Below are 22383 nucleotides of genomic sequence, written 5' to 3' on the forward strand. Positions count from 1 at the left end.
TTGAGTGGAAAAGGATGCATGAATGAAGTAGGAAAAACATTATAAACTGTACCCTTGCTGTCAAAAAAGACTTCAGAGTCAGCTGCCATCTTGACATGAGGTTGCAATTCTTGTCACTGTACCATTAAGGGAGAGGGGACATGGTTAACAAGCTGGCCCCTCAAATCATGATCATCAAAAAAAAGAAAGATTAAATGTTCGTTTCCTTAAACACATTAAGTGGGTGTTGGATAGTGTTTTTAGGGATATTCAAATCACTCCTGTTTAAAGAACCACTCAGCTTGCTCCAAACATATCTTTTTCTGATTCTGGAGATTGGGGTCTTGATATTTCATACAGCTCCTGTGGTGTCTGAGAGCTTCTTCGAGAGGCTAATATCCTTAATATCTCAGAAAGCTGTTTTTCTATATTGGTCATTTTTGTATTTAAAGCTTTGATGTCCTCCTTCAATTCATGTTTCACTTCCAGCATAGTTGCCTGGAGAGTTTGTTCAGGGATAGGGTAAAAAGTGTGTTTGACTTCTGCAAGGATGGGACTTCGATCCTGAGGACTTCGTGTTTCCCCCACATTGTCCAAGCGCAGGTCACTTTTTGTGATGCCGCTGTCACAAGAGTCTGTCTTCTTCAATGTAGCTTCACCTGTTGCTTTTGTTCTTTCTGGCAATGTTTCCATGGATTCAGCTTTGGAAACTTTGTTCCAGTCCTCTCCCTTGGCACAAGCATCTTTGAATTTTGCCCAGCCTTTACGCTTTGGATAATCTCCTGTTGCTTTCCCACCAACATAGTCTGAAACTGGAGCTTGTAGTTTGGCCTGATCAGATACACCTGATGTTGAGGCAGACTGATAGGCAACTGGGGTTGCAGGGCTTTCCCTTACAGTGACAATGCTAGCTTTGACAACTGTGTGGGAAGAGTGGTCTCCTAAAATGTTGCCCTTTTCAACATCAAGGTCTTCTCTGCCTCCTCTTTCTGCAGCTAGTCGGGCTTCCTTCTGCTGCCGAAATCTTTGGAAAAGCCGACGGACCGGATGGTCAGGTGGCAAGACCAAAGGGGCTTCATTCTTCCTTTTCATTCTCTCTTCTTCTTCTCGTTTTACATCACTGATCTTCCGGAATACAATCTGTAGAGGGAGAAAAAAAACATGACAAAATAGGATATCCATTCCTGCATTTTGACCTATACATACGACTGCTGTATCACAGATTATTTATATTGAGTTCAAAATATGTTTTCCTATTACTTAAAAATGCACAAGTTTCCACATGTGGATTACATCCAACACAATAAAGGTAAAGGTAAACGACTAGCACATATGTTCCCGACCCTAGGGGGCGGTGCTCATTTCCGTTTCAAAGCTGAAGAGCCAGCACCATCTGAAGACATCTCCATGGTCATGTGGCTGGCATGACTAAATGCCAAAGGCACACGGAACGCTGTTACCTTCCCACCAAAGGTGGTCCCTATTTTTTCTATTTGCATTTTTACATGCTTTTGAACTGCTAGGTTGGCAGAAGCTGGGACAAGTAATGGGAGCTTACCCTTTATGCAGCACTAGGGATTTGAACTGCTGAACTGCCAACCTTTTGATTGACAAGCTCAGCATCTTAGCCACTAAGTCACTGCATCCCTCTCCAAGACACTAGGACAATATATATACAGGATATATATTTTTAGAAACATTGCTGTGGCCACTGGAATACCTGAATTGCATCAATGCTAGCATTAGATGAACAAATAAAAATTCATAGCTCAAATAGTTATAGAAAATATATTTATCACTATATTCCCAAGAACAGATTATGAGGATCTTAGTTTGCCTCAGAAAATAACTGAACATACGAAAGTTTACTGCTATAGACAATCATTTAGTGTTAATCCTTATTGCTTGAATATTTTGATGACCCATGAGACCTTATTTCACAATAAATTGGTCAAAAATGGAAGGGTCTTCGATTGCTGCTATATTTGTTATGTAATATATTCCTTCAGAATGTCATAGAGCTGAAACAATCAGTGGTCTTTAAATTAAATTAAATAAATAAACGCATAATCACTTCTTAGAAAACCCATCCAGGGTTTTCATAATACATTGCAATTCACTAGAATTCTTTACTCTTTTTGTTCTTACCCATTTCAAAATGTATGATAAAATTCCTATTTTCATTATGTGGACCTAGTTCTGAGGCTTTAAAAAATATTCCTTGCCCAAGGCAATACTGTTCCATCCATTAATGTGGGTACTTGACTACTTGTCACAAAGTAATATTTTGAGAGAAGATTCTTTGCCTTTGTAATGAGAAGCTAATTGGTACTTCTGAGAAGATGAGACAAAATATTTTTAGCTTAGAGACTTCATTAATTAAAACATTACCTAATAGTACTACTGTTGTGTCACCACTTCATCCAGAACACATACTCAAAGAAAAATATGTTTCTGTTTCATAAATAATGGATTCATCCTGGAACTTTTTATCAGAAAGCATACATAATGGAAGTAACTTAGATAAAAAGAGGTAACTAGTTTAGATTTTAAAAAGATAAGTCTTCTTCAAAAGGAAACTGGCTTAGCAACCAACAGACAGTTTTATTAATGGACAAGTTTCATGGAATATGAAATCCTCAGATGGTCAACTTGTGTTTATGCACAAGTAGATACAGATAGCTTGGTAATCATATGATGATGGAATTTTAAAAATTTCCTCTGCAAGAAGTTTAAAATAAGCAAGTTTAAAATAAATTAAGCAAAGATATATTACAATAACAACTGGTTGTCTGAACATTGTTGAGTGAAATGCCTTTATTCAATGCTTGTGGGATATGAAACTTTCCTCTTGATTCCAATCCAAACTGATAGAATCAAACTTTTTGAGAAATTGGTCTGCCTCCCTCTCTTCAAATTCAGGATAATGAAGCAATTTTTTTAAAAAAAGTAGAACCAATGTGATGGAATTGTTAAGTTTTAGGACCAAATCATCAGTCAACCATCAGATACTGAGTATCTTCCTGGCCACTCTGAAGTTCCCTGAAAAGTGGAAGAAAACTGAAAGGGAAAAAGAAAAGGGTAAAAATGCTGGAATGAAACTTTTTTCTATGGAAATGCATTAATGGAATTTAGAGTCATGTGACACTGTGATTATTTATAGCTTTCTTGTACTGAGGGTTGCTAAAATGCCACATGACATCAGGCTAAACAAAAACAAAAGAACAAGCCCCCCAAAAATCCTGCCTAGATGAAGGTCTTGGAAGTAAAAGGGCTTAGATAGTCATCAAAGGCATATAACAGAAAATGATGAAAAGGGGGGAAATGATCATATAATTTAGATCCTAGTGGACCAATTAGATAAAATGGCATATAGAAATAAAGGCAGGAGTGGATTGCAAAAAAACAACAACAACATTTGGAACAAATAGTCAATAACTTATTTGCAGGGGTTTGTGGTTGAGACAAACCCACAACCTTGCCTTATACACTGTAAGCCGCCCTGAGTCTTCGGAGAAGGGCGGGGTATAAATGTAAACAAACAAACAAAAAAACAAACAACCCCCTAGGTATAATCATATAGACAGGGACTGTTATTTTTCCTATCTTTCTCCTACATACACTGAATCCTAGAACTCCTGAGGGTGAATGAACAAATGCAGCTCTCTTATTTTCTATAAATGCTCTGGTGGTTAATATCAGACCTGGGAGCCGAGCTTGTTAACAACAGCCTTATACAATTTTCAGAGGCCAGCCTGACAGCTTTTAGATTTATAGAGGGTTTCCAAGTCCAGAGTCCAGAGACCACGGTCTTACAATGGCACATTTATTATGATATTGTTGCATTCATTAAAATTGTTTTGTGTGCTCATGCACCCTCAAAAGCATACATGCACGGAAGTTCAACGGTGAAATACCATTAAATCATTTACGTTGCAGATTAAAACTATTTTAAATGGCAGATTCTAGACTGAAATTGTGGCATGCTTTAAAATCTCAAAATTAAAATGGGTTGAGCAGAAAAATATGAAGATTCGTAAGTTCAGTTGTAGCCTCCATGAGCCATCCGCCCCTCTACCCTCCCCCGCCCCCAACATCCTCAGGGGGATATCATTTAGCTTGCAGCTACTCTCTGACACTTTCACTTGGCACAAGCATCACATTGTAGCAAAGACTGAAGCTATTATGTGGTTGGAAATAGCTACACAGCATGCATTATTTATACCTTTCACTTTAAATGTACTAATGCATTGCCTCTAACCCCTCAGACTCCTCAAACATTTGGCATATAATGGACCGTGGGTGAGGCAGCTTGAAAAGGAGCTATTGAACACCTGGTCCCCTAGGATGAAAACATTCGGGGGTGTGCCTAAGTGTGATTACCTGATGCACTTAAGACCAGTCTAGCTGAAAAGTACATTCATCTAATCTAATTTCACAAATCTTTACTGAATCAACTCAGCAACCATGTTTTATTTGTTTCCCATTTTAGCCATATTCAGGTATTTCCAAACCAAGCACACGTCACAACTGACGAACTGTGACGAATAGCCTCCCTAATATCCCTGACTATGGTTTACCCTCAAATTCTGTCATACCTTCTCTACCTGTCACGACTTTGAAGGTACTGTCTGTCCTCACTTTTTAATCTGGTTCCATTGTAGCCACAGCTATCTCTTCCAAGCAAGGAACTCATGCACCCCACCCATGCAATTCATACTTGCACCAGCTTCCAACCACCCTTGCCCCTCACAGCCACACCCAACAACCTCCCAGATTTGCTTCAAGAGGTTGAGCAGTCCGTATGGTTCTGGAGGTTTTAGAAGTTCCACCAAATATAACCACCATTCCTCATTCACCCTGGTGTCATCCAATTTCAGTGAGTTAAAAATCCAGATGGTTGGCAGATTGACAACACCAGGTCCAAATCCAACACAACAGTGCCAACCAAGGCCGAAGTATGGAAAGCAACAAGCCACAGCAGCTGTAGTTGTCTAGTCAAAGTGAGCAAACTCTGATCTGATATTGCCTCTGTTCCTTTTACCTCCCTCCTTTGCCACTCAATATACCACCTTTATTTTCTTGTTTGGCAAGAAGTATCTCAGGTGTTAAGAAAGAACACTCTACGCCAGCCCAGGATAACAAGGGGGGGGGAGTTCACACCAGATCACAAGCCTCACTGCATCCAGGTATAAAGGAAAACATGATATGCTGAGCTGCAGATTTCTTTACATTACATCAGTCTCGTGTTGACTTGCATAACTGCTGCTTGATCCCACATCTCTGCTTGGTCTCCACCACAGCGCACTAAAAATGGGGTTGCAACCAAAGCCACAAGGATTGCAGGTCTTCCAGGTGATTGGTAAATGCCATTCTGGCAATTCCCAAATCTCCCATTCACTACATAACCAGCCAAGCAATTCTGAATCCCACATAGCTGGCATAAACTTCTAGACACTATTTTTCTATGCTTAATATCCATGAGTAAATCATCAGAGTTACTGAAATAAATAGAAGCATTTAATAAAGCTTATGGATGGAGCATGTGAAAGACTAAACAAGACCAGCCATGGTTTTAATTAATGGTAATGATATCTTGAATTTTGAGAGGACTCTATGGAGATAATATAAATTAAAACATAACGAGCAAATCTTGATATTCAAATTAATTCCTACTCCCAAAGAGTAAAATGATACCCTTTATGCAGGTACTTCTTATACTGGTAGCTCGTTTTTAACAGGTTGCCTTCCTCATTTTTTTTAAATCAGAGGTCTCCAACCTTAGTAATTTTAAGGCTTGTGGACTTGAACTCCCAGAGTTCCTCAGCCAGCTTTGCTGAGAGGAACTCTGGGAGTTGAAGTCCACAAACCTTAAAGTTACTAAGGTTGGAGACCCCTGTTTTAAATGGTAAATTTTAAATACAGAGGGGAAAAAAGATCAGAAATGGACAATATATTTCAGAAATATCCCTTTTACGCAGAGACTTGATAGTAGTTCTCCAGTAGCTTGAAGGACTTTCACAAGGAAAAGATATGGGTTTAGAAGCTGAAAATAAAACAAGAATCAGAGGAAGATCCCAAGTTGAAAGGAGGATAAATTTTCTGACTATTAAGAAGTAGAACAGTCTGCTCCTGGAGTTGTGAGTGCTCCATCATTGGTTTTCTGTGCTTGCACACCTGTTCATTTGGAATGGGATGAGAATTACTACTTTGGGTGGGGATTGAACTAGAAAATGTCTAAGGTCTCTTTTGAATCTATCATTCTATGAATATAAATATTTAAAATACATTCTGTGTGAGGGGCAGGGACCCACAAGCATTTGGGTCTAACATGAGAAAAGGGCTGCTTCCAATCTGGCATGGGCACATTCTCTATGCCAGTGTTTCTCAAAATTATCAATTTTAAGATTTGTTGACTTGAACTCCCAGATTTCCCCATTTTAAAGTTGTTATAAGCATTCTTCATGTGTCCTCCTATATTTTTAATATTTTATTTGTATGAATAGCAGTTTTAACCAGATTGTATTAATAAGGTGAGCAAACATATTAGGATTGAAGGTTCTAAAATTCTCTCATCAGGATTCCTTACCAATTTTCCTTTCTTTAAGGACCTTGTACTTTGCTATATACCACAGCAGAAAATGGTTTATGTAACTTACAAAAGAAAAGTCTCTTTCTCTAAGACAGAAATATATTGTAAAGGAACAAGTCCATGGAATATAATGTTTCTTGCCACCCCCATGTATTCCCTTTATTGTAGCCAATGACACAAATCAAATGAACATTGGATATAGAACAAACAACAAGAAATAAAGGGCACTGGGAGGAAGGTTTTGCATTTAAATGAAAAGGAAGCATTAAAACAGAGAGAAAAAGAGAAGCCACGGTAGAGCTAATACAAATAATAAGCTTTGTAAAGTTTTCACCCTGCCTAGTGCACCTGTAGCAAGCAAAGATTTCATCTAAATGGTGACATGAGCAAGATCAACAACATTTGTATGTAAGTTTGATATTGCAATGGCTATATGAAAGAGATAGAATTCAGTTGTAATATCACACTGTACATTCTGTCATTTGGCTCTGCCCACCATTCTCTAACCTCCTCCAGATGTCTATGACTGCTCCCCTTTGCAGTAAAATGTACCAGGAGACGATGAGTTCTAGTTCTGCCTTACACATGAAAGCTGGCTGGATGGTTGTAAGTCATTCACTCTCTGCCCAACCCCCATCAGAGCTTGTTGTTGTGGGGAAAATAGAAGGAAGGGATATTAGATATGCCTGCCACCTTGAGTTATTTATTAAAAAAATAATAAAGGCAGAATTTAAAAAATCTAAAAGAAAACAAAAACCATTCTAACAAACTTTTCCATCGTTGCTTACAAATCTAATGATCAGTGAAGGTGGGTATAAGCCAGGAGAGAATTTTATTTGATATTTCCCATAAGAATATATATACTTTATCATACATTTATTTGGAGGCTTTTAAAAATTTCTGATGGGAATTTGGAAGCATTTTAAAAATAGCAGATGAGAGTGAAAAGAATAAAAGAAAGACTATGAAACGAGGCTGTAATGATGAAGTTATTCACTAGTGCAGGGGTCTGCAAACTTGGCTCTTTTAAGACTTGTGGACTTCAACTCCTAGAGTTCCTCAGCCAGCAAAGCTAGGAGTTGAAGTCCACAAGTCTTAAAAGAGCCAAGTTTGGAGACCCCTGCACTAGCCCAATAGAAGACTAAATGATAAGAAAAGCAAATGGAGATACTCCAAATTGGAACCAGTCAGAAGATAATACAACATGGAAGGAAGCAGAATCCAGATTAGAAAAGAAAATTCCTCTTTCTCAGGACACTGGCCATCTCAATGTGTGACATCAGAAGAGATTTCAGGAGGATGCTAGTTCTGTTCACATTTAGTTGTAACTTGGGGTAGTATTTTTACATCTTAAATTTATACAAAATTCATATTCTGGGAATCTTATTCACTTAAAATATTGTATTCATCTATTTTTTTTCTCACAAGACTGTCCTGATTATAGAAAGAATGATGTCAAAATTCCATCCCTAATCAATCTGGCATCTGCTGCTTGCACTTATTTTAGGAGCAGATCTTATTTTAGGAGCAGATACCGAGCCAAAGATGCATTTAATGTTGCTTCATTTTTTTTAAAAAAAGGGCATGAATCATTAACATAATTTTGTTCAGTGATACATCAAACAATGAAACAACAAAGAGGGCAGAAATTAAGCAAGAAAATAAAAAGATTGTATATATAGTTTTTTCATACAGGTTGCCGGGATTTTCACCTCACTGGGTCTACATACCAACAACAACTAGGATGCAGTAGATTATTCCGTAATTGTAGTTTACAACAAAAGGGGCATTTATTGCTTGATTTGCACAATCTTAATTGAGTCTCAAAATAATTTTTCACTCAGACTGATAAATCAGATTTCTGAAATGAATTCAGTTAAGGGATACATCACTGATAAATTGTTGAAGCTTTTCCCCCCCCATGATAGAATAGTGCTCAACTTTGAGAGGGCCTCTGTGGCTCAGACTGGTAAGACAGTCTGTTATTAACAGCAGCTGCCTGCAATTACTGCAGGTTCAAGCCCCACCAGGCCCAAGGTTGACCCAGCCTTCCATCCTTTATAAGGTTGGTAAAATGAGGACCCAGATTGTTGGGGGCAATATGATGACTTTGTATATAATATACAAATGGATGAAGACTATTGCTTGACATAGTGTAAGCCGCCCTGAGTCTTAGGAGAAGGGCGGGATATAAATGCAAATAAAAAAAAAACTTTATCAAAAAAAAGTCACATCACATAATTTTATTGTTCACACACACAAAATAGAAATAACTTCATATTATATCAAACATATGGTTTCACAGTGGCTCAGTGGTCAAGACTCTGGGCTTGTTGGCTGGAAAGCTGGCAGACCAGGTTCGAGACCTGAGTGCCACAAGATCGGGTGAGTTCCAGACTCGCTCCAGCTCCTGGCAACCTAGCAGTTCAAAACCATGCAAATACAAGTAGATAAATAAGTACCACTTCAGTAGGAATGTAACAGCACTCCATCATGCTGGCCACATGACCATAGAAATATCTTCAGACAGTGCTAGCTCAATGGCCTTGAAATGATGAGAACTACAACAACTAGTGAAGTAAAATTTTCAAGGACTCCTTTACTTTTTTTTATATCAGACATATCAATTTTAAAATTTTCTTTATATCTTTCTACTTATAGGTATGTTGTATTATTGATGAAGTATGAATTTTCTTTAAAATAATAGATCCATGTTATTTCTTCTTTTCAGATATTTCTATGGAGATTCTCAATCATCCAGGTCTCAAAAGTGCTTTTCAAAAGGCAGTTGGATTTTCTTTGTTTTTTTCTTTGAAAATATTTCACTTCTCATCCAAGAATTTTCTTCCATTCTGACTAAATGATGGGGAACATAAGGATTTATATTCTTTGTATTCATCTAAAGCAGTGTCTTCTGACTGTATAGATAAACTCCCAAGGGGCCTGAATGACTCCCAGAGAACTAATGACTGACTTTCAGACTGCAAAGAATATAAATCCTTATATTTCTCACTATTCAGAACTGAAAACGCTTCTTGGATGAAAAGTGAAATGTTTTCAAAGAAAAAGCAAAGAAAGTCCAGTTGTCTTTTGAAAAGCACCTTTGGGACTCTCTTCAAAAGCTAATGTGAGAACTTGAGGGCAACAAAGAATACATGTGTTCTATGAAAGAGAGGAATGATAACCACAGAATCCAAAAAAAATTCAGTTGTATTTAAAACTGAATTTTCTTATTTTCTTATTTGTCTAATGTAATTCATTATCCAAGGAACTAAAAATGGTGTACTGGAAAATATATCTGTGGGCATAATTGTCCAATATGTTATAATTATATAATTTTGGAAATGACATAAAGTATATAACTTGTATCATTTGCAGGGTGCCATGAGTCTTCACTTTGAAGACTCTGCCCAAAACTTGCCACTCTTTTTAACAAACTGGACACGGACAGCCACCACCACAAACTGGACACGGACAGCCAAAGAGACGGAGGAGGCCTACAAACCATAGAATGCCCAGGTCTATATTACGTCATGTTTGTATTATTACATCATATTTTGAGAAGTTTGGCAGATATAAGTAAAATTAACAAGTTCTGCAAGGCCCAAAATTAATTTTGTTGCTATGGCATCTTTGTCATTTTAATGTCACATGTGAAAAGTTAATAGAATTTTATTTAAAATCTTCTTATTATTAGAATAGAATAGATTTTTTTTATTGGCCAAGGAATTCGTCTTAGTGCATATGCTCTCAGTGTACATAAAAGAAAAGATACCTTTATCAAGAATCATTAGGTACAACACTTAATGATGGTCACAGGGTCCAAATAAGCAATCAGGAAACAATATCAATATAAATCATAAGGATACAAGCAACAAAGTTACAGTCATACAGTCATAAGTGGAAGGAGATGGCTGATGGGAACGATGAGAAGATTAATAGTGCAGACTTAGTAAATAGTTTGACAGTGTTGAGGGAATTATTTGTTTACTGCTTAAAATCAGCCACCTCTACGGGGGGAAAAATCCCCTCATACTACTTATAGCATTCATTAAAAACATCAAGAAAATGACAGGTTCTAGAGTTAACTAGAAACTCCATAGCTGATCAGAGAGAATATTTTCAAAGTTTTTGGCATTTATCATTATGTAAAAATAAGAGATCACTGAGAATATGAATGAGGCAATATGCATTTCTTTTTATAACACAGAAATATTCTTTTATAATGGCCACAGTAGGATGGAAAAAGTATGTCGGATGAAAGTTTACTTAGAATTTATTATTTTGAGTTGGAATAAATGTATTCCCATATCACTGATTAATGACACTGAAGAAAGGCTTTGCATTTTGAAAGGGAAAATATTGTTAAATTCAACTCACTTGTATCATCTTTCAGACTAAAAAGTATGTTTGCTGCCAAATGCTGTACTGCATTTGGGGAAAAAAACTACATTACAAGAATGCATCTTATACAATGTTAGTGAATAAGCTGGGATCAGAAACAAGCTTATCTCAGGATGTTCATCTTAACACAGTGGAACTTATTTTTGAGAAAAGCAAGCAAGGAGATAATACAGGATTAAAAAGAGGCGTGGGAAACGGGAGGAAAGGAAAAGAATGTTAAATTTTAATTAAGTCATCATCTGACCTACATACATTCTCCTGCAATAGTATAATAAAGTTAATTTTTTAAAAAAACAAGAAAATCAATTCTGGGCATTTTTTGCAGACATTATTTTTTTTATGGCAAATCCAAACCCAAAACCAAGAATCCAAGACTGAGGCCCTGGAGTGAGTTGCCTCTATGCAACTCACTCCAGGGCCTCGCTATGTCCTGGCTTTCATTGATGTGATATCCAGCTTTACATCTCAGCCCCAAGCTGGAGAGGTGAAGCTGACAATGTTCTGATTGGTGTCTGGAGGCTTTACATTTCCAGCTGGAGCACTCCTGACAAGACTGAGGGGCTGTGGCTGTTTGGCCCTCCTTGGGGTTGAGGAAATTTCCATCTTGGATGGGCAGTACTGCCCTGTTTGAGGCTGTGCACAACTTGGGGGCCCTTCTGACTCCCAGCTGCTCTTTGAAGTGACTGGGAGGGGCTTTGCACAGATTCAACTTATGTAACAGTTATAGGAAGGGAAAACCGCATATGTTTGAGGAATAGGAGAAAAACCACAACTAAGACAATGTCATATTTTTAAAAAATTGAGTCTAAGAAAGAAATATAATTTTTGAAAGCATCGCAGATTGGATCTTCTCAACTTCTCACAAAGATAAAGGGAGGAGGGAAATGTATTCAGACTTCAATGTAATGTAATAAATTAATATAATTAAAATCATCATCATCATCATCATCATCATCATCCAGCATAATTATCTCGTTTGCTGTGTATACTGTCATTTTGTATAACAACAACAACAACAGAGTTGGAAGGGACCTTGGAGGTCTTCTAGTCCAACCCCCTGCCCAGGCAGGAAACCCTACACCATTTCAGACAAATGGCTATCCAACATTTTCTTAAAAATTTCCAGTGTTGGAGCATTCACAACTTCTGCAGGCAAGTTGTTCCACTGGTTAATTGTTCTAACTGTCAGGAAATTTCTCCTTAGTTCTAAGTTGCTTCTCTCCTTGATTAGTTTCCACCCATTGCTTCTTGTTCTACCCTCAGGTGCTTTGGAGAATAGTTTGACTCCCTCTTCTTTGTGGCAGCCCCTGAGATATTGGAACACTGCTATCATGTCTCCCTTAGTCCTTCTTTTCGTTAAACTAGGCATACTGAGTTCCTGCAACCGTTCTTCATATGTTTTAGCCTCCAGTCCCCTACATTACATATGATTATATTACATCATATGATATATGATGTAATATAATAGTCATTTATAACTTTGGTTTCTTAGCCTGGTCTACCTTGGAAGAACTGACACAAAGGGGAAAAAATTTAAATGTCATACTGGACATACAAGTATGTTCCCTTTACCATTTTTTCCTTTGTGGATCTCTTAATTTCTTCCACAATATTTTAATTTATAAGGGCTTATTTTTCTCTTTCTGGATTTATGAATATTGATACAGTAGATTTCTCAATATTCTTTTTTCTCCATACACACCTTCTTTATTTCTGTTAGATACCACTTCATACATTGCTTTTTATTCTTTGAACTTCTCAAATCTCCTTTTTTCATGGTCTCATCAATTCTACCCAGCCCTGCCCAGTCACAGCTTACTCGGTCTTTCCCTCAACCCATTAATTCTTCCTCCATGTATTTGCTTCATGTCTCATTCTCTTTATATGGCAAACCACTTTAGAGTACCGGTACTTCTTTCATATTGTTAATTCACATTTGTATTCAATCCACATTAACTGAGTACTTATATAAGAAAGTAACAGCACTGGAAGAAACCTTGGAGGTCTTCTAGTCCAATCCTCTACTTAGGCAGGAAACCCTATATCATTTAAGACTCTATGTCTTCTTCTTTATGACAAACCTCAGTATCTGACTGTATTCTGCATGACTGCATGATTGTATTCTGTATTGAATCTGACTTCATTCGACCTGTTTCAAGTTTATCCTAACATCTCCAACTCAACATTGCATAACATACTGGGCAGAAACTTGCTCTGTTACTCACTTGCTCTCTCATCATTATGATTATCATCATCATCACCATCATTCTAGCCATTGTCTATCCACTGCAGGGTGAAGATTCTTCTGCATGTTTCCAACCAATACGGTCCTAAGCTTTCTTTTGCCAGTTGACATACTTGCTGATGTCATTGCTCCATCTTGTTTTACATCTCTTTTGTGGACATTTTTAATCAAGTGGAATCTATTCTATGACTGCCTTAGTCCACCTGCCATCACTTCTTCTTGCTAGGTGACCAGCCCATTTCCATTTCAATTCTTTTACTTTTTTTATGGCATCGTATATTTTTGTTTGTTCTCTAATCTATGCGCAGGTCTTTTTATCTTGTCTTATGATGCTGAGCATGTATACTTCCGTGGCTCTTTGAAACACTCATACTTTTTGTATAGATTGTGAGGTTAGTGTCCATGTTTCTCTGGCATATGTTAGAACAGGTAGCACACACTGATTAAAAACTTTTCTCTTCAGGCATAGGGGGATGTTGTTCTTGAAAAGTATGCTTAATTGCTCTTTCAGCAAACATTTAGTCCTTGCAACAGAAGGAATTCCTTCCATTACATCTTATTAATTGCCCTTCTACGAACATTTGCATGTCTTAAAATGTCTCCATCCATCTCCCCAGCTTCAATACATATATACTAACACATACAAATACATCTACTTGCTTTTTCTGCATTTATGTATAACATGGATCGCTCTTTTTTTTTTTTGCTGTCGAATATAAGTACTTTGGTCTTGGAAACATCAGTTTTCAGTTCAAAAGTCCTTGTTGCATCATGCAGGTTATTTAACATCTACTGCAAATTATTCAGGCTCTCAGCTAACCACAGGCTGATAGCAATTTACTTTCTAATAGTCTTGCTCTTTTCTTAAACGAACGATGGTCTTTCTGGTTGAAACAGACTCTAATGATGGCTAACAACAAAGCAATACTAAAACTAACCATTAAAACTCACCAGACAAATTTAGACAACAGTCATTAAACAGGAGAGGACAAAACCAAAAAAAATTTAAAAAACCAAAGAATAGACAGAATTAGCTAGAAGAAAACAAATTCAGAGAGCAACAAAAAGTCCTGAAAAAGTCTTACCTCAGTCTGCTATAAAATTGCTAGCAGATAGGGAAATAGAGCCAAACTACATTCTATAAAACTAGAGCTGCCATAGTTTAAAGGAATTCTTAGTTGGCAGCTTTGGAAAGAATACCTTTTTCAGCAGAATGTGCTCAGTTTTATGGTGAATATCAAAAAGCTAACACCTACTTCCATTCAAAATAATGTGTCAATGCCATAACTGGATGAAAGAGAATAACTTTTTTTTCTCCCACATAAAGAAACTTCCTTTCCAAAAACTTTTTGTTAATGGATGTAATTTTAGAAATACTTTTGTTTACTTTACTTCATAAAATGAAACACCAGGGTGATAAAAGAATGTGAATGAATAGAGCAGATGTACACTTCTAACACCTCGTTACATCCAAGAGTTGAAAACATTTAATTAATCTTCATAGCATTCCCTGCATATTCTGTTGACAAAATATAAAATATAAAAGGACAAAAACGGATTTTTGCGGAAAAAAGTCAATTTCATAGAGGAAACAGTGGCAGAAAAGAAATAGTACTTAATTTATAAGAGCAGGACCAGCCAGCATTAAACCCTTTGTGTGTTAGTTTTCTTAAAACAGGATTATGGGTTTCTGGATTTTTTTAACTTGAAGAGCTGCAGGAATTGATGGATACTTTTAACAACTCTCAACATCAAACAAACCCCTTGATTTTATAAGCAGGTACATACAGTATGCCAAAAGAACACAGCAATTTTTACCAATCTGATGCTATAATACACAGAGGATACAGTAAAGACTTAGTATCAATAAAGGACACTATTTGTAGCTCAGGGTTGAAATAAGGATCCTTGGTGCTCTCTGAACTTGGTTGTTTTCTTGCAGATGTTTCATTGCTTACCTAGGTAACACCATCACCATCAGTGTTAGTCTAGGAGTTCTTCAAGAAAACAACCATGCTCAGAGAGACTTCTGAAGACTTAGCATCTTGTGGAAGTGGTATTTAACTACTAGAACCTGACACCAGCATGTGAAACTTAGATCTTGAAGATTGTTAACTACAATTTCCAAATTCAAATGAAATGGAAAACTATGGCTATTGTTAATAGAAGACATCCTTGTTCTTTTATTGGCTCACAGGAGAAAAGATGCAAAATGTCTGTGTTCGCTCAGAAGAGCCATCCTATATGTTTCCCCACATGGATCACAAATATAAAGAATTTCTAATGAAAACTGTATGATGTAAGACAATATGAAAATGTTGCTCTTTGAACTTTGAGATATTCATGTGAGTTAATTAACTAATGGAATAACTTGCCTTCGGAAGTTGTGGGTGCTTCATCACTGAAGGCTTTCAAAAAGAGACTGGACAACCATTTGTCTGAAATGATATAGGGCTGTGATGCCGAACCTATGGCACATGTGCTGGAAGTGACACACAGAGCCATTTCTCCGGGCATGTGGAGCCGTCGCCCATTGCTCTTCCGGGTTCCAGCTCGCCAGCCAGCTGGTTTTTACACACATGGGCACACTGGAAACAGAAAGAGCAGCCACCCATTACGCATGCATGCTCCAGGAAGCAGATCTATCTGTTTTCAGTGTGCGCATGCAAGTCGGCCACTTGGTCTTCTGATTTCTGGTGCGCATGTACACACGAAGACCAGCAGTGGCAAGAGCAATGGGCCCGCGTGCCAAAAGATGTGGAGCGGGGAGCCCAGAGCTGTTGGCCAGGACAGGAGGGCCAGGGTTTCCCTCCCTCCCCACCTGAGCGGGATTCTTGCATGGCCCCTGGCGGTCTAGAGCACCTGGCCAGCTTGGGCGCCGCAGAAGAGCTGGCCAGCCCCATACAACCTCCCCTGCCACTTCTGCAAAGGAAGCGCAACCGCTTCCCGGTCAGTGCACTGTCTCCAGTGTTTCCCCTGCACAGCCCTGCCGCCCCAGAAGAGCAGCAACAATGGCAGTTGCAGGGGGAAAGGCAACAGCGTCAGGCTGGCTTGGGCACATGGGGCAGCAGGGCAGCATTTGCTGGCTGGGCAGCTGGCTGCCCTACCTGCTACTCCTTCCCCTAGCCATGTTTAACTTTGATGAGTTTGAGCGGCAGCTAAATGAAAAACAACAGAGTAAGCAAGTATGGTTGGGGGCAAGCAAGTCAGCTGGGTTCAAAGCCAGAAGAAGAAAAAGAAGTACATGATGGCAGTGGCTCTCCCCCTCCCCTTCCCTCTCCTTGCATGGCATGACAACGCAGTTCTCAGCACAAGGCAGCCAGTTGCTCAAGTGTCCCAGCCCACCAGGCGAGGGAAAAGCAGCAATCTTGGCTTAAAAGGAAAAAACTCAGAATCTGAGGCCTTTGCCACCCTGCCTGGGCTCCTCCCTGCTGGGAGCCTTTATGTTCTGTCCCCCTCAAACACCCTCCAAAAGACACATGAGCTGACTGTATTTGCCAGCAATTTATTCTTGCTACAGATATCAGCTCTGGCAACGAACCTGCGATTGCCTGCCAAGTCCTCCTTATCTCTTCAGTGCTACTGCGGTCTGTTGCTGGAGCAACCCAGAGTTCAGAAGTAAACAGAAGTCCGAAAAGCCAATTCCTGAGTCTCACAATAAAGCAGCCAAAGTTTCCAAAAGTCAGTTTTTTGTCCATCACGGAGCCCAAAGGCAGCTCCACCCACTTTTATACCCTGTGGGGTGTGGCTCCGTGACTCAGCACTCCCTGGGCCGGCCCCTTCCTTCCTTTTGCTGTGCACGCTTCACTCGGCGTCGCTGCCTTGCATCTAGCCATGATTGATCCTCCTCAGCTGGCTCTTGGGGCGTTGCCAGGTCAGGGGAAAGAGGCCATGTCAGCTCCTCCTCCTCCACCTGGCCTGCCTCTGGAATCTGGAGCGGAGCTAGAGGGGAAGGTTCTGCAGAAAGAAGCCCTGTCGGCTCTTCCCCCTCACTCTCCGAGTCACTCTCTGCCAGGAAGCCCGGCTTGGGGCCTGCAGACACAACACTTTGCAGCTTCGTGACTGCCCTGCCGGTCCACCACCCACAGGCTTCCCCAGCCACTTGCCAGCTGGAATTTCTGTGGGTCACAGCCGGGCAGGGCTTGCTGCTGCTTTTGTCTTGCCTGGTGGGTCCAGAGCACTTGACCAACCCAGCTGCCTCATGATGAGAACCGCGCCACCCCGCCATGCTCGCCTGGCTGACTGCAAGTCTTTAGGCGAGCTCAGCATGCATTGCTGGGATGGAAGGCAACCATGTAGCGGCCTGTTCCCTGGTGAGACAAAGCAGTGGCTCGCAGCCCTACCATCTTGGCCTCCGAACATGTGGCCTCCACCACCCTACCTGGGCTCCTCCCCACTGGGAGCTTCCAGCCAAGCAGGTGCTGCTGGCAGGGCTTTGGCGGACCAGCAGCTGGTGAGAGGGGGTGCTGGGTTGCCTGCACAGGCGACCCCATGGCCCATGGCCGCTCAGCGAGGCTGAGAAATCTTCTTGGCACGCTCTGCCAGCTGCGTGTGTCCCCTGGACTGTGGCCATCACCGCCTCCCCCTGCAGTGGCCAGAGAGCCCAACTGGCGGGGGTCGGATGGGGGTCCTGCACTGTTTGAGGTTGGGCGCTGCTGGCTGAACCAACGCCAAGAGCAGATGGAGCTGGTGTGGCTTTCGCCAAAGCCCCAAAGATCAAAGCAGCAGGCATGGCGGGGGTGCTGCTCCACCTGTAGATGGGCCTGTCGCCCAACTTCCAGCATGCCTGCCACTGCTCCATTGACTGAGCCAACACCAAAGAGAAGGTGTGGCTGGTGGGCTTTGGTGGACCAAAGCCACAAAGACCAAAGCAGCAGGCATGGTGGCTCCCAGCATGGAGGAGCCCAGACAGGGCAGCAGAGGTTGCACATTTGGAGGCCAAGGTGGCAGGGCTGATAGCCACTACTTTGTCTCAACAGGGAACAGGCTGGTACCCAGTTGCCCTCTGTCCCAGTGACACGTGCCAGGCTTGCCAAAAGACTTGCAGTCAGCCGGGCGAGTGTGGTGGGGCAACGTGGTTCTCGGCACGAGGCAGCCAGGTTGCTCAAGTGCCCCAGACCCCCCCAGGCAAGAGAAAAGCAAGAGAAAACCTTCCTGGCTGTTACCCTCAGAAAGCCTGGCTGGCAAGGCAGCAGGGGAGTCACAAAGCGGCAAGGCAGCTGAGGGACAGAGATTCAGCCATGGCCATCAGAGGCCACTGGTCTGTGGCTGCCTGGCTCCCTTTGTAGTCCACATATGTATTGACAATAACAGATGAATAAAATTTCCAAAGTGAAACAATCTCAGCTTAAAGGGGAAAAAAATTGTATCTCAGCTGAGAGTTAAAAAAAATGCTGCCCCGTGCTCTGGCCGGTCAGGTGGGAAGGGAGGGAAGCCCCAGCCCACCCATCTTTTAGCTGTCTGTTAACCGCCCTGAGTCCTTCGGGAGAAGGGCGGTATAAAAATTAAATGATGATGATGATGATGATGATGATGATGATGATGATTATCTTTGCCACCGCCATCTCCTTGCCCTGGGTGGCTGTTGCGCTGTTGCTTCTGGGCATGGAGCAGGCCGTTCGCGCCAGCAAAGATTGGTGCAGGATGCTTTCCAGGCCCAAAATGGGACACGGGGGGCCGTTGCACAGGGGGGGCTGGGATGCATGCACAGGTGGGGGTGGAGGTAGTGCGTGCATGCGCAGTCTTCTGCTTAAGCAGGGGGTTGAACTAGAAGATATCTGTGATCCCTTACAACTCTATTATTCTATTTTAGAATAAATTATTATTCTATTATCTATCTATCTAATAGATCTAATATCTATTATTCTATTTTCAATGTTCTAAATTCTTGATCTGTTGAATGAATAGATACACTCACTCCAGTGATTTAAAGCTTCTTTAAAATCTGAATTCAATAGTATCAACTGATATTAGTTTTTGATTGAATTACTAACCCAGTGTTTCAAATCAAAAGTAATAAATTAACTAAAAAAAGTTCAAAAATATAAAGAAAATATTATAGGCAAAAATAGGTAATGCACAAATATGCATTTCCAGAAATTTTGCAAGATGTGTTGCACATTCAGATGGAAAACATTTGGCTCACAACTTTCATGCTAGATAAATGCAGCGCAATAATGCCTTTTGTTCTCAATAATATTATCTACCTTCCCAGTGCCAAAGCCTATTTTAATGAAAGAGATGAGAATACTATGTAATCTCCACAAATCCTGGTTTTGCAGCTCTATGATACTGGCTACAGGATACATTCATTAAAGGAGACTGCAGCAAAGCAAATAGAGGAAACTAAATGGAGTCAGATGCTTTATCCTCCAACTCTTTTTGATATTGCACTGATCCAGAAATATATTACATTTGTTATATATAATTTCTATGAAGAATTTTTGTTATAATAGTAAAGTCTAATGTAAACTAATCTAAAGAAAGAAAAGAGAACAGAAAGGAGTAAAAAAATTGAAGAAAAAAGAAAAGAATAAAAGGAAAAGAAATATATAAAATTTTATATATAAATATATAAAATTTTATATATAAATATATAAAATTTTTATATATTTTTATATATAATTTTATATATAAATATATAAAATTTTATATATAAATATATAAATTTTTTATATAAATATATAAAATTTTATATATAAATATATAAAATTTTATATATAAATATATAAAATTTTATATATAAATATATAAAGCAAGGCTCGATTGGATGCCAAATCTGTTGTCCATGCCTGTATATTTCTTCTAGTTAGGTGACAAAATAAATGGTTGCCATCACTGCTTTGAAGATTATTGCAAGCACTATCTTATTTTTCTGTACCCAGTATTTATATTTTATATTTTGAATTTTCAGGACATTTTAACAAAATATTTGTGCTATTCCACGAATAAATAATTTATGTTGTGCTTGCATTGACAAAGTCTTTAATATGAGTCTAATAATTTTACTGAATCAGATCAAGAATCTATCTTATTTTTCTGTACCCAGTATTTATATTTTAGATTTTGAATTTTCAGGACATTTTAACAAAATATTTGTGCTATTCCACGAATAAATAATTTATGTTGTGCTTGCATTGACAAAGTCTTTAATATGAGTCTAATAATTTTACTGAATCAGATCAAGAATCTATCTTATTTTTCTGTACCCAGTATTTATATTTTAGATTTTGAATTTTCAGGACATTTTAACAAAATATTTGTGCTATTCCACGAATAAATAATTTATGTTGTGCTTGCATTGACAAAGTCTTTAATATGAGTCTAATAATTTTACTGAATCAGATCAAGAATCTATCTTATTTTTCTGTACCCAGTATTTATATTTTAGATTTTGAATTTTCAGGACATTTTAACAAAATATTTGTGCTATTCCACGAATAAATAATTTATGTTGTGCTTGCATTGACAAAGTCTTTAATATGAGTCTAATAATTTTACTGAATCAGATCAAGAATCTATCTTATTTTTCTGTACCCAGTATTTATATTTTAGATTTTGAATTTTCAGGACATTTTAACAAAATATTTGTGCTATTCCACGAATAAATAATTTATGTTGTGCTTGCATTGACAAAGTCTTTAATATGAGTCTAATAATTTTACTGAATCAGATCAAGAATCTATCTTATTTCCTTAATTTACATAATCCACTTTTATACACATCTACATCAGAGCCATCATCACTGTTTGTGGCACTCAAGTTATTTATTATTAGCAATAATATCTCGGTTACAATACGTGAATAACTGTCAACTCAATTGCTTTCATATTTTAATGCAAGATTCCATTTTTGATCCTGATAACCGCATAGCGGGCTTACTTCCTAAGCCATTGCGGGCCGGAGGTCATCGAGATTGCGGAAGCCCTGGCAGAGCCAACGCCGATACAATCGGTATCGTGGCCGACTCTGCAGACTTTGCTGAAGAACCATTTCGCACCGGCGCCGTCCAAATACGTGCAGCGGTTTGAATTCGGACGTAGACAGATGGAGGCGAGTCCGCCGGTGACTACATGGCGCTTTAAGAAGAGCGTCCAAGGACTGCGGATACCGAGACTTAGGCGAAGTGCTACTCGAGCAACTCATCCGAGGGGTCAAGGACATCCGTTCTGGCGGCGACTGCTAGCCAGGAGCAACCTGACACTAGCCACCGCTCTGGGCGAGGCCAGAGCACACGAAATGTCTACTAAAGCAGCAGAGACTCTGCAAAGCCTCTTCAATCCAAGGCGAGCGCAAAGCCAACGCCAGTACACCAGGAGGAGATTCAGTCCGAATCCGAAGGTGAGGCGAGGATGAGGAAGGGTCTGCCGGACGAAACGCGACACTGAGGACCGTGGCGAGTGCGGAAGCTGCGGAGGGCAGCATCAGCGCCAACGCTGCAGGTTTAAAGACGCAACATGCCGGCGGTGTGGGAAGAAAGGACACTTAGCTCAGGTTTGCAGGCGGCCCAACCTTCCGCCGAAAATTCAAATCGGCCAATCAAAGCGGAACCGGAAAGGCGGCCCGCGATTGGTTCAAACAAGAAAGGCGAAGTCTAACCAAACGACTGTCATTATAGGCGCGCCTCAACCAAAGTGGAAAGAAGATTTTCACAAAGCCCAAGATCGAGAGTACGGTGCAGGCTTGAAGTAGACACGGGATCAGCGATCACCATCATGTCCTGGGACACTTTGGCGAAGTCGCTGCCGTCCGTCCGCGCCACCTGCAAGCACACCACTACGAGTCCACGACTACCAGGGAATCGCATCCCTGTTCGAGGGACCACCTCCGTCCGAGTCGAGTACGGCCTCACAAGAAGACCCTGCCCATCACGATCGTCGAAGGAACTCTGCCCAGTCTGTTGGGACTAGACTGGTTTCGTGCCCTGGGCATGGGAGTGACTGGCATCTACAGAAGTGACTGCAATTTGAAAGACATTCTCTTTAACGAGTTCAAGATGTCTTCAAGGACTGCCTGGGCAAGTACAAGGGGACCCCTATTTCCTTCAACTTAGACCCCAGGTAGCCCCCATTAGGCTTAAGGCGAGGAGAGTCCTTTGCCCTAAAACCAAAATTGATAAGGAGCTGGACAAGCTCATAAATCAGGGGTTTTGGTGCCAGTCGAT

The 22383-nt window shown here is 40.0% G+C and overlaps 1 protein-coding gene across 1 annotated transcript in view; it reads right to left on the bottom strand.

Annotated features, from left to right (window-relative positions):
* Positions 1 to 276: 276 nt before the first annotated feature.
* KCNH1 (potassium voltage-gated channel subfamily H member 1) overlaps positions 277 to 22383 on the bottom strand; it is a 272168-nt gene continuing 250061 nt past the window's right edge. Inside the window, exon 11 of the mRNA XM_058165313.1 lies at positions 277 to 1119. Within this exon, the coding sequence (XP_058021296.1) occupies positions 277 to 1119 (843 nt within the window). The remainder of the gene's footprint in view (positions 1120 to 22383) is intronic.

This window comes from Ahaetulla prasina, chromosome 1 (genome assembly GCF_028640845.1).
Source record: "Ahaetulla prasina isolate Xishuangbanna chromosome 1, ASM2864084v1, whole genome shotgun sequence".
Classification (NCBI taxonomy): Eukaryota; Metazoa; Chordata; class Lepidosauria; order Squamata; family Colubridae; genus Ahaetulla; species Ahaetulla prasina.